The sequence below is a fragment of the Achroia grisella genome, unplaced genomic scaffold, assembly GCF_030625045.1.
Source record: "Achroia grisella isolate CSIRO2021 unplaced genomic scaffold, CSIRO_AGI_Agris_v1 utg517, whole genome shotgun sequence".
Taxonomy (NCBI): domain Eukaryota; kingdom Metazoa; phylum Arthropoda; class Insecta; order Lepidoptera; family Pyralidae; genus Achroia; species Achroia grisella.
The window spans coordinates 1163448-1182405 of NW_026712910.1; the positions used below are offsets into that span (position 1 = coordinate 1163448).

Genomic DNA, 18958 nt, shown 5'->3' on the forward strand with positions numbered 1-18958 from the left:
AAAAATATAAACATAGTTTATATAGATATAGATTTCTAATACAAATCACTATGAAACTTTACGTATTAAATCTTAGACAAGCTATTACTATTGTGTTGCGTTTGTCTGTCACGAGATATCATTCAGAAATTTTATTATTAGGTACTATTATTTAATGGTGGATAATTTTACATATTGTCAAACCAGTTATGGTGAAAAAAGTATACTTTAGGTAGCGATAGGTAAAAAAGTGGTGGTGAATTTGCACTTTCCAAAACCGGCATTGTTTTCATGTCGCGTTGTTTTCTTTGGTGTAACTGTGGTTTGTAGTAGAAAATGTAAGAAGTTAAATTAATATCTCAATTGGTAAACATATTTTTATCTCTCATGATTTATGAGAAATCAAGCAACAAAATTATTGTGTGGAAATCTCGTCATCTCAATAAAACTTGCACTTGACCAGTTTTAATTCACAGATAGGGTGTGTAATCAAGCGTCGCGTGTTATCACGTTGTTGGTCGATCTTCAGCCAGTTAACCAGCAGTTAGAACTTGTATACCTACTCATAATGAAAAATACCGCACACATTACGTTAAATCACATTTTTACTACAGTAGTAGTAGTAGAGTTGTTAAAATGTCGCTGTGCACTCATGAAATTATGTAACCATTTCTATGTTTATTAATTTGTATCTACTGCAATTAATATTATAGACATGAAATTGAAAACTACTTTTTTTTTAATGGGAGATAAAGCAAATAGCGCCGGCGGGTGCGCTAACGGTTTACGCTGGCGAGGCACCAGTGCAAGATGATAAAATGAGCACGAGGTCAGGTTAGTAAGCCCATCGTGGAAAATTCACCAGGAATTGCCTCGGTGGTCTAGCACACCACTTCACTTTCTATGGTGGCCGGTTTGATTCCTCGCAAAGTGCAAAATATTTATATTAATGAGTATATCATTTATATCAGTTGTTTAGTACCCACAACACTAGCTCTGTTGAGCTTGAAATTAGATAATATTGTGTAAATGGTCCAAAATTATTATTATTGTATTTTTTTTTGACACTCCTAACAAATTACGATTGCCAATGCACAAATTAATAATAATTTATGGACACCCTGACATTTGACTTAATAATTTACAGGTCGTTTTATTACAGGTCTTAACTAAACAGTGTAATCAACGCCACGTAATTATTGGTCTTTACTTTGGACAGTGAAAGGCGTAAATTGCTTAGATCAGAAAATAACTTGTAATTATTTTAATCTAGGTATACCGTGACTCCGTTTGCTTTAAAATATATTTTACAGTCGGATTTGTTATAATTAAATATACGTTATATAGCAAAATATAAAAGGTTATCATAATTTAACTAATATGCCATGTGCAAAACTATAATATACAAAACTATATAAAGAATAGTAAATATCTTGAGATGTATACAATTTTTTAAATCAGGTATTGGGGTGCTGAATAAGTTAACCAACTAGAAATCATGGCATACGAATATACAGTCACAACATATATATATAGTTAATAATATGTGTAATAAAGGCCTGAGTAGTATGGTGGCGTACATCGCCTTACTTACAATAGTCGCGGTTTCGATTCTTGCGCAGTACGAATATTTGTATTCATAAGTATGTTATTATATATGTACTATCAAAAATAAGCACTTACGAATTTATATTAGCTTTTTAGTACTCAAAGTTAAGCTAAATCTGAGTACCAAACTAATATGCTTAGCTTATTAGTTTGGTACTCAGAGTCATTATTATTACATTTTAAGTACAGAATTACATCGGCGATAAAGGTGTATTGTAATGCTGCATCGATGTACATACAATAATAAATTAAGTATGAGGGGTGAGAAAACAGGAATAAAAAAATAGGTGCTGACAGAGGGAGAAGGCAGATGTGGATAACTCGTCTAACTGCAAATGGGGTAAGCTAAATAATGATAATTTTTGAGAAGAATTTGTGTAACTGTAAAATGTATTTGCATATCACATAAAATATGAATGTATAAGGAGAACTTAATAAGAACACTAAAAGAAAAATTTTTTTAGTCAGAAAAATGTTCTCTGAATATTTTTTTTCTCTATCAATCATGTAGCAAGAATATTGAAAATATAAATTAAATAGATATTATCCCGTAAAGAAACGTCTGTAGTTATTAATTTAATTTATTTAGTGTAGAGTTGAATATGTCGTATTAAAATCTATGACTTTGTGAGGATTAACTTTTATGCGAAAGTTTAAATATTGCCGCTCTTTTGAAATGTCACTTGTGTGATTGAAATTACGCAAGACATAGTTTGTATTACGTAACATTATAGATAACAAAATGGTTCGCGAAACCGTTATAAGGATAAGTATCCACTTATAAATAAGTTTTTTTTAGTTAGTTTGCTTATACTAATAAGACATTATTATTGCAATTTTAATTTATTTAAAATGTTTTAAATCAATATGCCTTAGAATTTTATAGACAATGAAAATATATTTAATTAAGACCTAGATAGAATTTGTGTAATAAAAAAATATACTAAAAGTGTAATGCTAATGTAAGTGTAATGTTCTAAAGAAGTAATATCAATAAAATAATCTAAACTTAAAGAAATAAATTATCATATATTCAAATACAAATATAAATTCTCAACGATTGCTCTCTGCACTCTTTTATTTCTTTTTTTCTACACCAGTATCTAGAATAAGCCCTTGTTCACATGAGCGCTATATTGCTGCAAACATGCCATTAGAAAAAAAAGTTACAAAGATAGACTTTTATGAAATCTTTTTTTATTCTATTCGCTACAGGCTCTATTATCTAATATTCTAGAATATAAAATAATGCTACATTATTCCATTTCTGTGATGATTTCGCATGAGAACGAATAATTTATTATCTGTTTAACCTTTCATTGTGGTAAGTATTGATCGGGGTCATACTCGTAACCAAACCATTTATGTACGTTTTGGTGGTAAAGTTTCGGATGTCTGGTGTTCCCAAATTAATTTTAATCGTCTTGGTAACTAACAAATAATCTTAAAATAAAAATACTAGGCAACGGATAATTTTATTCTTGCCAATAAATTTGACCTTGAAGTGTTATAGCTGAATGTAAGCGAGATAGAAGACAACTCACAATTGCGTAACTTTTTTTGATTCCGAATTGGGGTGAAATGAAATACAATGTACAATAAAATGCCTATTTTTGTTGGCTTTAATGTTAATTCAAGGTGCAATTATACTTTGTTTTTTAGTATTGAAATACTTGTATAATCTGTGATATTATAACCTTAAAAACACAATACAAGTTGCCGGGTGTTTCGATAGTAATGTAGCTGACTGAGTATCATAGTAGTTTTAGTGACAGTAGGCAGCGTTAGTGCCGTTAGTTTACGCTAGTTAGTAAATTGTAAGTGTAAATCGTTGGTGGAGACGATTTTTATTTATTAAAATATTTTAATGTAACGAGTAATTTTTAATGATTTCATTCAGATTACAAAACATACTTGTTTTTTTTATTTACAGTAAATAATAGACATGCATAACTTTGACATACTCAAGTAAAGTTTTAACGTATATTTATAATATTTAGAAAATTTATATGGTGCAACTTATTAAAAGAAAATTAAGATAATTTACAATACAACCACGAAGAAATCTTTGCCCATTGGATTGAAATAATAGGATAGAATAACAAACTGTAAGTAATCTTTTACAAAATATTATATTAATTAGCTTAGTTGCGCGATATTATTTACCTCAGTCTCACGCAATAGGCATAATGGCATAACTGAATTAATAAAATCAGTATTGCCGATACCGGTAGTATGTTATATTTCTTCCTCATATTTTTCTCGATATGATTTTTTAAATCTTTATCTTCACAATTTATTTATAGTACCTACAGTAAACTCTACACCATATTTTTATTTCCTGTTAAGGTTTAGGTACACGGCAATTTATAGAGTGTGGATATATTAGTTGTGACCCCGGTTTCAACTGCGTGAAATTTATAGCCTATAAGTTATTTTGATGTATAAGCTATATTACTGTAAAGTTTCATCAAAATCCGTTCAACTTCAATGGCCATAGATCTGCTGTCCTATTTGAACGGACCTCGAAATTAAGAAGGCCTGATTAAATTCTTAGTGGTGCTCTCGGTTAATCCAAGAGCACCACTAAGAATTTAATGTTCATCAGACAGTTGATCTTCAGCCAGTGCATAACACTTCCGCAAGTTATTTTTGCCATATCCGTTGTAAAGTTGTAAGAGCCAGCTTCGGCATCTACTGATTTGATTGTATATAGTATTGTATATTTAAAAATATATGGTCTTGCATAGCCCTTAATTACCTACATATATAACAGAACTCGGAATCAGTTAAGTAAAGAAGTACTTATGTGTAATCAAGCATGAAACCTTGTAGATTCAGATTTTACATATTTCAGATTGACGATACAGAGAAATAACATCTAATAAAAAACAACTAAAGGGCGCTGTTGTAAAATATCTAAACAATTTTCAAATATTTTTTTGTACGTAGTTTAGAAATATCTATTCTTATTAGAATTTAGGTTTTCATTGATAAAATATTACGATCAAGTAGAAACGATTTTTTTGAAGACACATGTATCAGAAAAAGACGAAGTTTTATTGTAGTAATTAATTGGTGCAACTCTATAAACAAGTGGATCTAATTATTTTTCGTCGTATGTAATTGGCCCTGACGGATTCGTATTTTCGGACGTCGGTATTTGTAAGTTTTCACAATTTTCTCGTCACCTTGTCTGGATATGTATATATGTTTCTATGAAAGACTCGCTGTTTCCCACTACTTCGCCAGCTGATTATGAGATAAAAAGTATAGAATGTCTGTTCTTGTGATACATCTATCGTTATGTCGAATTTTTTTAATTCCCTTTCAGCACTTTTATTACGCTCTCGTTATAATATTAGCTCTGATATCACTGTGGAATAAGGGCTTTTAAATATACTTCAAACTTTATCGCTATGTGAATAAAGCTGTAATGCGTGTCATTTTTTTTCTCATCGTTGCAGTAGGTGGTTATACTTTGGGATTATCATATTATGGTCATCCCGCTTATGTTGTCAGAAAGTATAGAAAAAAAAATCAAAATGATAGGCGACTCTATAGAGAGCAATCTTATATTATCCAGTACATTGTTAGTAATGAGAATATTATTTCTCATTATAACAGTTCTCGTGACTAACACCTCTAACAGGTACCGTGGTCTGACGACTATAAGTCCACTTTGTATCTTTTTAGAAGTGAAGTTTACGAAAGAACAACTACATCCGCAACGAATAAGAATTTATAATTTCATTAGGCATTTATAGTTATCTCGGGATGATAATATATGGGCCACGGACAACTAAAATATAAATATTGTTTATATCAAAACTTAATATCTTATTATTTTACATAATTGTAGTGTTATAATAATTATTTATTCTATAACAGACGATTGCTATCAGCGATCGATTTTTCGCAGTATGTAGTTATACATATAGGTAGTATATAATACAAAAAATACAAATAATAATGATATATACCTTATATAACATGTAAATACTTCATTACATTTTTAAATCTAGATATAATGTACACAGAAAATACCCAGATTAATATAATCATACTTGTGAAAACAAATCTTTGTACCGAACCGAATAAATCGAACCCACCACCATCGGAAGTAAGGTGGTATGCTAAATTGCTAGACCAACGAGGAAGCAAAGTCATAAAATAGATGCAATAATGTCATAAACGTTGATATCCACATATTTATCCAGTAATGTGGCTTTGTAGAGACAGTATATAATTTTTTCATTGAAATAAATTACTACCTAAAAGATAAGTTAATGGTCTTTAAGTATTATATTAATATATGATTTACGTCTAATACTTATTTTTAGAGGACAACAGACACAAAAGGAAGGTCTTTCTTTCTACAAATTAGGCGTGTATAATTAATTAATTATTCCAGAGTAACACATAAAACTAGTAAATACCACTTCTTAGTTGACTTCTGGTTGACTTAGGAATATATAGGATTTCAATCTCCTGATTATGCCATAGACTTGTCTCATACTGTATCAATAGAGTCTCAGGCCGTACCTCTGGCGACATTTAAATTATACTTAAGTGTATAAATTGTATTGAATATATTTTTTAGCTCAATATGGCGTCCAATGTGTTTGGCGTATGGGATTATGTGATCATGGGTCTCACCATGGTAGCGTCAATAGTCATCGGCGTTTATTTTCGATTTAGTGGAGGCAAACAGAAAACAAATGAGGTAAACTTTTTTTTAGTATGATCGAAGCAAGATATATAATGTATTACCTAACATTTTTATTCATATCTACGACGTAAAAGGGTTAAATCACTAATGCACCGCATAAAAGAGAAATATTTAATATAAGACATAAACGAACAACGAAACTAAATAACCACGCTTGTGTGTTAAAATTAAACTGATATCATACGACAATTACAGTCGGGACAAGTTTCATCAAAATCCATCAGCATCCGTCTGACGCGTGCATTTGCAGATTGATAATACTTCTCTATTTTTGTTTTATTCTTAGATTTTTTTCTTAATTACACAATGTATTTTAATATTATCTCAAACATTTATTGTAGCAGCGTACCTATTTGTGAATAGTTTATATATTGTGTATTATTAATTTGTATAGGTATTACTAATTTATTTTTTATACCAAAGAAAGGGTAGTATTCTACAATTTACAACGGTACAAACTCTACCATTTGCGTATAAACATTATTGCCAGATATTTTCACTATTACTATATATAAATATATAACATATATAAATCAACGTGAGTATGTATATCGTAGTTGTTTAATACAAATCGAATATGTTTGGTGTGTTGTACTACAATTACGTTAGAGTTGGTAGAGAATATCTACCTATCTAAAAATAAATGATCACTGATGATAACTTGTATTTTTAATGTACCAAGTTAGTTGTAAATAAATAATACCTAAATAAGTTATTTCACTGTGGGCATGACGTTATTTCGGGTTAATAACATAGTAATTCCTCCATTTCTTCTAATTTAAATATAGTTTTCAAAGCAAGTTGCTAGAAACTGAAATAGGTATTCTATATGTTACTTATCTACTTTATAAATATGGTTGCTACGCATTTAAAATGTTATTTAATTTATCTGTATACTATATCCATAAGAACAAATGATAATTATCTACAGCAATTAAAAATATTAACAGTAGATAAGTGTTAATTGTATTAAAAGTGGAACAAATTATTAGTAAAAATCTGAAATGAGTATGTTTAGCTTGAACATCAATCAATTGGACTAATTACTTTCTCACAGTTTAACGCTTATTTTTATTATTTATTGATATTGTAATGTATGTAGCATGTAATCAATAATGAATCTGAATCTTACGTATCTACCTAAAATAATATTTTATTAACAATGTCATGTAAATTTTACCAATGTCACTATTCCTTTTAACTGATATTTTTAATTGCCACAATAGTCTTTAATGAAAGTATTGGATCGTTGTACGTGTATCTATAGTTTTCAATTTAAATTACATTCGACTGATTACTTAATAATAATTATATTAGCTATTTACATTCCATTGTGATTTATAGCCTGTTCTCCATTAGGAAAAGTCTCGCGTTCATTGAATTCCTGCAACTATTATTTAGATATAACATAGTCGTGATTTTATGTAGATATGTCATTTTGTCATGCTGTTGTTGTAAGAACACAGCAATCCCATATTATGTTTGACTATTCCAATTGTCGACATTGCTAATAGAATATTATTTTATTTATAGACCGTCAGAGCTAGGCCTGGAATAATATTAACAATAATATTCTCAACAGGAATACCTTCTGGCAGACCGCAACCAGTCGATATTGCCCGTGGCCGTATCCCTGATGGCATCATTTATGTCAGCAATTACATTGCTCGGTGTATCATCGGAAAATTATTATTACGGAATGCAATTTGTTGTTATCAACGTATCACATCTATTAGCTACACCTATAGCCTGCTACTTATATCTCCCCGTATTTTTTAAACTACAAAAGACAAGTACTTATGAGTATTTAGAGCTCCGCTTCGGCCCACGAATTAGAATGCTCGCGTCGTTAACGTACACATTACAAATGGTGCTATATAATGGTATAGTGTTATATGCCCCCGCTATAGTTCTAGAATCTGTGACTGGTCTGGACAGACTGATATCGATATTAGTTGTAGGCTTAGTTTGCACTTTCTACTCAACTTTGGGAGGCATGAAAGCAGTGTTATTCACTGACTTGCTCCAGTCTTTACTGATGTTTGGAGCTGTGTTCACAATAGTTATATTTAGTTCAATACAATTAGGTGGATTTGATAAGATTTTTATAATAGCGAATGAGGGCGGACGATTAGACTTCAATAAGTAAGTTTTATTTGAGAAGAAACAATGAAATTTATGGAATAGGATTTCGAGCTGGCCTAGTTACATAACAATGTTCTTCAGTTTCAGCTTGGATCCAACCGAAAGACACACGTGGTGGTCCCTCATGATTGGCGGTGCTATTACTTATTTATCTTTATATGCAGTTAACCACACACAGGTCGGTAAATAACTATCTTGACATTATAGGTTGGTCTTTTTTCACTCATTTATATTAATTTCAATTCTAAATATAAAAATTGACAATCGAAGAACCAGGAAATCGCATTTTTTTATTTATCTAATGGATATATAAAGTGTTTTTTAGTTTTCATATTTATATTTTACTTCTTTTTTATTCTGTTAAATATGACTGGTTGACGGCCCACTTGATGTAAATTACCGACCTTCGCCTCAAAAACATGTAAATGTAAAAATACAATTCCATATTTTATTTTCAACAAAAATATAGCAACATATGCATTGGTGCTTTAAGTAATCAATAAATTTACTTGTATATACTCGTATCTATATATAATATTACATTTCACTAAAATCTAATTACCTAGAATATAGCATAACTATCGATGGTACAATATTGGATGTGCTAGACATAGCTACAGAAACTCTACCAGAACCCAGAAAATAATATATGAGAAAGTACGTAGTAAGTAGTAATTCTATGACTAACAAAATTTAAACGATTATTCTATACATATGATAATTTTGCACATAGTTCTATGATATTACTTTTACTATATGTTCCAATCTGACGTTATTGATAATATACTATTTACGAGACAGTGGTGTACGTGGTGGACGTTTTTTCCCACCAACTTGAATTTCGGATCCTCTTTATTTTTTTATTATTCATTGCTAAATTTATGTATTTCAATATTTTATCATTAATGTACTATCACATGATTTTTTTACTATAATAAAATCGCGGTGCTTGGGCCCTCTCTACACCCCTACGTTAAGCCACTGTTTTAAGATAAGGGAAGACTGTTGTCATACGGAGTGATTAGACATTGAGTACATTTCAGGTTCAACGACTAATGACTGTTAGCACATTAAAAAGATCTCAGAATTGTCTCTGGTGGAGTTGGCCAATCCTCTTTACACTTGGGGTTACTACTTGCACCAGCGGTCTTGGCATGTATGCAGTATATAGATATTGTGATCCTTTAATGGACAATAAAATCAGTTCAGTAAGTAAAAAAAATATATATCTGTAGGTATATATATTTTCTATTGCTAATATTAAAAAAAAATCTAATCAAGTAGATATATTGTAGATATTAATTACTTACATTATTAATTACCGCGGCTTCGCAAAAAATCCGCTTCAAAATCCGTTGCGTACTTTTAAAGATTTAAACATTACTATATTAGGGACGGACAGACAGTGACAGCGAATTTGTTATATACTATGTAATGATAAGTCAGATATACCGTTACTTCAGGATATAAATAGTTTGAATTCAGAAGAATTGACAAGAAACTCGAGTCTAGCTCTTAAATATGATTGGACTTACATGATTATAGTAATAAATTATGTTTAGATATAACACAGTGACCACCAGCAGATGCTATTAAATTAATGTTACTGAAACAAAATAATATAATTAACAGCTATAACCGGACCCCTGTAATAAATAATTTGTAATTTATTCTCTGTTAATAGATAGACCAACTAATGCCGTATTACGTGGTGGATGCGATGCGTGACGTGTCTGGCTTGGCTGGTCTGTTCGTGGCTGGCATCTTCAGTGCCTCATTGTCCACAATATCGGCAGCTTGTAACGCACTCGCTGCTGTCACCCTCACAGACTATGTTAGTAGGTGAGTAAATTATTGCTTTACAAAAGCTGATTCTTACAGGTGAAACTTCACTATACAATATCTTTTCCAAATCTGCGTTTTATTTTGTGTACTAATTTTTCTTGTCCCTATTGATAAGAAAAAAATTAAAAAGACTTCGAAGTTAACATTTTTTGCTATTGCAAAAAGAATTCGAAATCCGGTGGGTATTGGCCAAGGTTGCGACCGTTTAACATACACAAAGAATAAAGTATAATTGAAAAAATCTGTTGGTAAAATAAGGTCAGTTCAGTTGAATAAAATGACCATATCAGAGAAAATCAAAATATTACTGTAACTATACATAAATGTTATTCGTTCTGTTGTTTAATTAAATTGTGACAAATTTCAAAGTTGTCACGGGCAAAATTTTAATCAGTAACAATTGCATTAAATAAATTGCATATTTAAATATGTATTACGATTTGTAGGAGATATACCTAAAAATCATTAAAGTTTGTTGTTGTGTTTTATAATATTACATATTTCGTCATGTAGTTAACTAATTTATACGTTATCGTCTATGTCTGACGACATGATATAATCATACTCGTAAAAGGCAAATCAATAGCGATTAAAATCATGGACCATATCTTATTCAATAACAATCAGTCATTCAATCATTCAAAGTCATGAGTCCGTATGTTTGTATTTTTTTTATATAATTGGAATGGCAAACATGTTGACTATCCACCTGATGGTAAGTGGCGATCGTCGCTTATATACATGAACAAGACGATAGACTGTCTTTCCCGGTAACCTATACTTTTCACACATTTGACGATCTCAGTGGTCTAGCGGTTTAGCACACTGCCTTACTTCCGATAGTCGCGATCTCCATTCCTCGCATAGTACAAACATTTGTATTCATGAGTATCATTGTATTAGTCTATGTGTTGTAATATATATAATTAGTATAGGCCGGTTTATCATTCGATTTTCATTCAATTTCATTAATTCAACTAAAAATATAATACACATCATACCTACTAAAATAATAGCTAAATGACAATTACTAATGCAATTAAAGAAAAACGAACATGCATATATGTAACATACCTACTTTCCTTATTTGATTATGTTAATTATATTCAAAATAGCAGTAATATGCACGTACGTTGCTGGGGGCAATAATGCCACCATTGTCCAAAGATTAGGTAACTTGATTAAAAGACCAAATTGGAGCGATTATCCTAAAATTTATTGCACCATAGATTATAAATTGCACCATATTATGATGTTTAATTTTATTGTCCATATATACAATATATTATTATTACTTACATTGTAACCAGTACCTACCTAAAATGTAAATAAAATAATACTGTAACATTTAGTATACAACATTATTTGTTAAGTATAATTTATTTATTGCATTCTTATCAGCAAGAGACAGATTTTATCTCATGGATTTAGTTATTTGGTAAAGACTTAGTGACATTGGTAGGTATTTAAATATTATCTTATTGTGGATTGTGACGCAAAATTATGTTTCTCATCTTATCATACTGTCATGAAGATTCGTAAGTGATATGTGATCTGAAAAATGAATTTCATGTTTTAAGTGATATTAGTAAGTACCTATATAGTTCTATACACATGGTACTAACATGAGTAGTTGAATATATAAAATATTTACACTTATGTAAATATTATAAACAGCAACCGACAGAACTTGACTGAAGGGTTAATAAATAGCAACAAAGCCGGATGAACGTTTCTTTCTTGCTAATATTTTCATTCTTATTATTGAAAATACTAAATGACTAGTTTTTTAATGATTATTGATGGAATAGTACCTACTCCCACATGAGATAACAGTATACTCAAGCGGAGTACCAGTTGATGGAGATAGTAACTAAATGACTAGTTAAATACCTGTTATTATCGGCTTTATTTTAACTACGAGTAGGTATATTGTTTGTTGACATCCACCTGAATGTGTAGTCGCCCATGAAATTGCAGACACCACTGCTCCTATATCGTCTCGATTTTAGTATATGATTTATGTACCTATTAGATTAATTACGTGGTACCTAAATGATATAATTTTGTGTATTCATAAGGTGGTGTACCATACGGCCATCTTATGTGATGTGGCTGACAAAATTGGCGGCATGCGCGTTTGGACTGATTTTCTTGGCTTTGGCATTCCTCGCCGAGTACCTCGGAGGTGTGTTGCAGGCCGCCTTAACGATTTTCGGTGCAGTCGGCGGACCCTTATTAGGAGTTTTTACATTAGGAATGTTCACAACATATGCTACGGAAATGGTGAGTTTTTTTAAACATACGTAAAAAAATCTAAATAGACAAGAGAAGAGAAATCTACTACATATTTGTAGTAGATTTCTGAAGATCAATAATGTTCATCGAATATTTATTAAAATTATTTCAACTTTACAAAATAGTGGTAGAAACAAATATACAGTACCTAGGTATATATTTTGTTTGGTATATATATGCATTTTTGTTTTTAAATAATGTATCATTCAAATTATCCTTTAGTAGCTTGCCTATGGTTGACTATATAATGTACCTTGGGAAGCTATAGGTAGACAATGATGCCCATTGTTAGCTACTTGCATCGCGAATGGCAGAAATTTTGTATAATTATTCGTAATTCCGAATAAACTAAAACACTTGCAGAATATTGCAGTGATTCGCCGAATGTCTGCTCCAATTTAGTATCTAAGTACTTATGCACGCTTTTTATACAGGTTCGAATTACTTTTGCTAATTAATACTAGCTGGGCAAATCTAAGAAAAAGCGTGTTTGTAAGTAAGTATCGTCTAAATATGGGAATGTATACCATACTATACATAGCTGATGATATTGAATTACGTTACCTACGTTAATTTATCATTACAATATCAAATTTAATTCAACAAATTCCAGTTTACAATCTATATAAGTAAGTGCCTATTATTTGGAAGCAAAATCAACTACGTATTTATTATTTTTATGTTAGTTAGCAAAATAGATTTTTACGATGCGTCATTAGTGTATATAATATAAGTCTAGACAAATATATTTACTAATGACTACCAATTTCGACAAAATTTATATAAGAACACGATTGTACCACTTTCTTCGCTGTCAAGAAGAATCATGGAATATGTTCGTTTTTAGTAAAGATATTACGCCGTATTAATGCACAAAAATACAGGATAATACTTTTTTCCTGGTATAAGTACTCTATGTCACCCTGCGTTCGTCTGATATTTGACTGAAACAGCGATATCACTTAATCAGTCTATCTACAAGTATTGCATCTAGTACCTATCTATGTAACTTATTTGATCAACTATTTTAATGCATCAGTCTCTACGGTCAATCAACATAGTGACTGTGTGAACGAGCTATAAATGTGCTGACATACTTTGAATTGCTTCACTTGTGAAGTGACGCCGATAATTAACTGAAATATATTTTTACAAGACGCCGCGTGCACGCGGTGTAATTTAACAAAAAATTTGAACTGATGTTTTTTGTAGTTCCATTATTACCAATTATTTTACTTTTTCGTGCGTATTTCCATTCTATTATTTCTTTATATAGAAATATTTTCTTCCAAACAAACTTTGTCAATTATAAATACAGGTAAAAAATAGCCAAATCTACCTACTGAAATAATGCGCTTACATACATTTGCCAATTTTTTATATTTTTATATAGATATATTTTATACAATTGCCATATATATAATCAATGCTAAATATTAAATTAAATAAATCCTATAAAATGTTAAATAATATGGTATTATATATTACAATAAAATGACTTAGACCCAAAGCTCTAAAATTCGAATATAGAGACTAAAAAAAAAACTTTGTGCGTTAATTTACATTCTTAGCTCACCTCCTTAATGGAAACACTGATAATAAAGCCAAATTAATCCGAGAAACTGCAGTAGGGTATAAACGTGGCAGAGTAGGTACGGCTGCCACGTCTATATCTCAGTGAAATGTGGACATGACATTTGTTGCGTTTACCAATAACGTCGACTAATGCAGATTATTATCCATAGTATTAGTTCAATTTTGTTATATCTAGTGTTAATATAAGTAAAAGCATAAATAAAACATAACAAATGCATACAATAGTTAATATACTATAGTAACTTCGAGTCCAGAAACCTGTCTGCTACTCCGGTGCATATTTATTTCTCTCTAAGAAGAAATATCCATGATAACTGATAACACGCAGAGAAGTGTTCTAGAGCTGTCAAATTGGTGCTATTTTAAGCTAAATTTGTTTGTTTCTTGTTACAGGGTGCATCGATAGGCCTGATTACCGGCATGATGATGACTCTGTGGATGAGTTTTGGGGGGCCGCGACCTCCTCTTACTAAGCTCCCTCTCAGCACGGAGGGTTGTGCGTATAATGGAACCCTAAATGTGTTCCCAGAAAGTGATCCTGATGACTACTTCTATCTTTACCGGGTGTCATACATGTGGACTAGTCCGGTGAGTAATTTGAATATTTTTGTTTTATCCATACAAATATTATAAATAGGAAAGTGTCAATGTCTGTTACTTTATCACGACTAAATGAAATGTAACGAGAAGATTTGTTTGTGTCACGAGAACATACTGTCGTTTAATTAAAAAAAAGCACACCTATACATACGAAAGTGTGTCTATCAATCTATTTTTTACATTCTTATGACTAAACGGTTAAATCTATCGACGTGAAGATTTATTATGTTAGTAGGAAGTATAAAAGAAGGTAAATAGGAGACGAAATTTTAAAGAAGATATTTTTTGTAATATAGGTTCTTTTAGTTACATTACAACAAAAAGTTTTAATGTCTTTATTAATTTCTCCATAGCAAATATATTTCACTATGGAGGGTTAACATCGTCTAATGTCCATCATCCAACATCTAATCTATGTATCATATGTCATGAGGTAAACACATTTCCAAATAAGTATTTTATAAATTTACATGTGTATCTTACGTCACATGTCATAATGAATATGTATAAAGATTTTTTAAATGTGCATTAATGAATAATTAAACTAAACTATTGCAGTTGGGTTTCGTGTGGGTGTTGGTGGTGGGCAGCGCGGTGTCTGCTCTGTGGCGGCAGCAGCAGCCGTGGGAGCGCGCGGGCCGCAAACACCCGGACCCCGCGCTCTTCACGCCGCCGCTCGCGGCGCGTCTGAGGGCCGCCGCACAACACAAAACTGATGTTCAGGTACATTACAACTGTTTCATTATTGGCAAATACAATTGTTGCCTCTATACGTACGCTCTCTCACGCGGTAATCGAGTTCCATGTAGGAAAGAATGTGTATGTAAATGTAGACAAAGAGAACGAAAGTCCATGCACGCTAACAGCTCGCGCATTCCCGCGTTTTTCATTCGTGAGTGCTTTAGCGGCTTTTTTATAATGAAGTTTATCATTGCAAAATGGAAAGTATCTGACTATAGAGCAAAGACATAGGAATATATAATCTATGGAATAAAAAATAATATAAAAAAGTGAAATGACTTGAAACATACGCGCTATAACAAAAATTAGTAAAATGCAATCATACATCACAGCGCGCGCTGGCTTTCTTTCGTTCCCGCGCTAAATCTCGCGCGCTTTTGGTCTCGCATGAAAGAATGTGTCGTGTAAATAATATAGTCACGATATTTTGTAGCCGATTTGTTTCTAATTTAATTAGCATTTTAGATATTATGGCAGTAGTTGCATGATTCATTTTAGGCAATTTGCTTTTTAGTCGGCATGTTCGGCATTGTATGCCTACGTATATTAAATTAAAAATATATAATAAGCATTAAATTACTGAATTTGACATATGAAATAAAAGAAACAAAGAGCTGAAAAAGTTCACTTCAGTGAAGGTTGGGAATAATTTGTTATTCTTTTGATTATTATTAATTTCATAAAGTACTATAAGCTAAAATTTTATTAAACATACATAATCATATCCATTGTAAGATGTGTTCTATCTTTTATCCTTCTTTTTCCATATTGGGCAAATTTATATTTTACATAATATAATTAGCTTTTTATAGAAGAGTGCATTATCAAAATATTATATTTTAATTTTACGCTTTTTAGTTATTAAATATTTATTATCATGTACGTGTACATATATAAAAATAATATAATCATTGTAAAAAACATTGAATGGCATGTGTGACATTAACAACTATTGGGATTTGAATTTATTTTTAGATGGATTCCACCTAAATGCATCTTTATTCTTCGGGTTTGCTTTCTAGATAGCATGTAAAATTGGTACTTACACCAGGTGGGTCAAATGTTATTATATTTTTAGTTATGAAACTTACCAATGAAAATTACAATTAATCAAAATACTGTAATTTGTAAAATACTAACGAAATTAGTTTATGGTAATAAAAGGTTTACTAACAAGTTGCTTTTAATTTTGGTTACCTTAAGAGCGTCATCATAAAGGCTATATATTTTGTCTGCACCTAAAATATGTTTATATTTTTATTTTACAGTCTGAACTTCTAACGTATAATGGAGATAAATAACCATGACCAAGAAATAAACCCAAAAAATGCACGGGTCAAGTAAGTACCTACTAGTATTGTGATTATGACAATATAAATTAAATGTAAACGAACTTTAGTTGGTGTATTAGGCATCGGTGCTGTGACTATGTAAACCAATAGATTTATTAGTATTAACTTACTGTTTACCTCAAATGCATTTCAATAAATATAGTATATTGAAATGTAATAGATATAGAAATTACCCAGTTATGTACTTATAATAAAACATAACTTTGTTAGAACATTACTAGGTATAAGACAATTGCCTGTTATTAATCTGTATAAGAGTAATATTTAAGTACAAAATAAAATTATGTACTGTCAACTATATATATTTTAAATATAATGTATATTTTTTTGTTAATGAATTACTGTGTATTAAAGTAGGTGTCAAATGTTGCGTTTACCGCGACAATTAGATGCCTCTGACTATGCTATCTGGTATTACAGTTGTGTTGATATGTATATTTTACAGTATGTTTTAATGTATCAATACATGTATATTTCTATCAAATTTACATCGACATACATTAATAGTTTATAGTTTGCGATATACGACTATGTACTTCTTTTATTAGTATCCTTTAGTAGCTAATGGATGGTATTCACGACAAAATATTGTTGTAAATATATAATGACAGTTATATAAATATATGGATCTCATTTCATTCCTCTCAGAAAACATAAAAGAAGAGATGATGAATAGCACTTCTCTCTTTGTGACCAAAGAGAGAAATTCCTTCCGCCAAAATAAAAATGAAATGTGTTGATCGTGTCAATCGAGATTTTTAAATTACTATTTATTATATTCTCAACACAGCTGTGTATATAGTTGGGTTCAGTTAATGCATTATATCGATAAGATGCTTCCTATAGGTAACACCTGGCACTGTATAATGTGAAAACAGATTGTATACCAGTGTATCAGTATTAGTGTAGCATAATAATACTTATGTGCAGTTTCAGCAGTTTATTTATTAGGTATTTATTGATTTCCATTTCTATTAAAATGTGACGTAGAAGTTAGTATAAAACATTACTTTAATTTCATTAGTCTGTCGACAACTATGCACATGCTTGCGAGGTGAATATGTCGCAACGCTGTTCTAAATTTATATTTGTAAACATAAAAATGTCTTACAATAGAAGACGTGATTCGCATACATTTTCCTTAGCAAAGATCTTTAAAATCACAACTCCAGTCATTTTCAAGAACTCGAATAGTTAATTCAAAACAGAGCAAATGACGTGCTACATGTTTTAGTGACTAATTAGTAAATAAGTCGATGGCTTAGACATTTAGCAAACGAAGTTAAAAATTCGATAGCTGCCCGCATGAGTTTAAATGAGACACCAACGCCCAGCACGTTAGTTTTCCTCGTTCGTTTCATAGCGTTAGATACATTAACAATAGTACCACAGATTATTGGTCCTATAGATTGCTTATCCCATTTGAACGGGCCTGAGCCAAGATTCAAAACCTCCCAAGCCCATACACTAAAGCCGAATCCGATAGGCATGGATTGGACTTCAGCCGTTCCATAAATACTTCCACGGGTTTTGAGTGCCTTGTCTCGCCCCTTGCCTTGGACAAGCCCCAATTTTCGAGAATTTAGCTGTAAAGTTATTCCAACAGCATTAGAATATTTAAAAAAAAAGAAACTGCGATTCGCTTGCCAACTGTACAGGCCCCCTGAATTTACAATGTGTACTATAACTTACTATCTTATTTACTTATGTATACATACAATCAGAAACTTTGTACAGTTAATCTATATACGGATATGTTCTCAATAATCGATTTATATAAAAACATTACATCATGTTTTATTTATCTCAATTTGTTTTGTATAATAACAATATAATGGTTTTGTTCACCACGTTAAAATATTGTATTACATAACATTTCTGAACGTAAAAGATAAAGGATGTGTATCCTAGAAATCTTTTTTTCCATCCTATCTCTTATAACAGTCTACAATTATAGTTGTTAATTATAAAAATTCATGATGTTCACAAAACAATCAAAAGCATAATTTATAGATTATCTAAGAAATTGTTCAAATACCATATTGTTATCAATTTACTGTAT

General features: G+C 30.9%; 1 protein-coding gene across 1 annotated transcript; it reads left to right on the plus strand.

Annotated features, from left to right (window-relative positions):
* The first annotated feature begins 3526 nt into the window (after positions 1–3526).
* LOC131847275 (putative sodium-dependent multivitamin transporter) lies at positions 3527–18754 on the plus strand. Its single transcript, XM_059196807.1, has 10 exons — positions 3527–3695; positions 6191–6313; positions 7902–8464; positions 8546–8642; positions 9508–9672; positions 10149–10306; positions 12391–12595; positions 14597–14791; positions 15362–15526; positions 16813–18754. The coding sequence occupies exons 2-10, from the start codon at positions 6197–6199 to the stop codon at positions 16843–16845; spliced, it is 1698 nt and encodes a 565-aa protein (XP_059052790.1). The 5' UTR covers positions 3527–3695; positions 6191–6196; the 3' UTR covers positions 16846–18754.
* The last annotated feature ends 204 nt before the right edge of the window (positions 18755–18958 follow it).

What these genes read in the sequence shown, in the direction of transcription:
- LOC131847275 (XM_059196807.1), top strand. Translation starts at nt 6,197, where the DNA reads ATGGCGTCCAATGTGTTTGGCGTATGGGATTATGTGATCATGGGTCTC. An exon ending in GCAAACAGAAAACAAATGAG is followed by an intron (nt 6,314 to 7,901) that starts GTAAACTTTTTT and finishes TATTCTCAACAG; the next exon opens with GAATACCTTCTGGCAGACCG. An exon ending in CATACATGTGGACTAGTCCG is followed by an intron (nt 14,792 to 15,361) that starts GTGAGTAATTTG and finishes AAACTATTGCAG; the next exon opens with TTGGGTTTCGTGTGGGTGTT.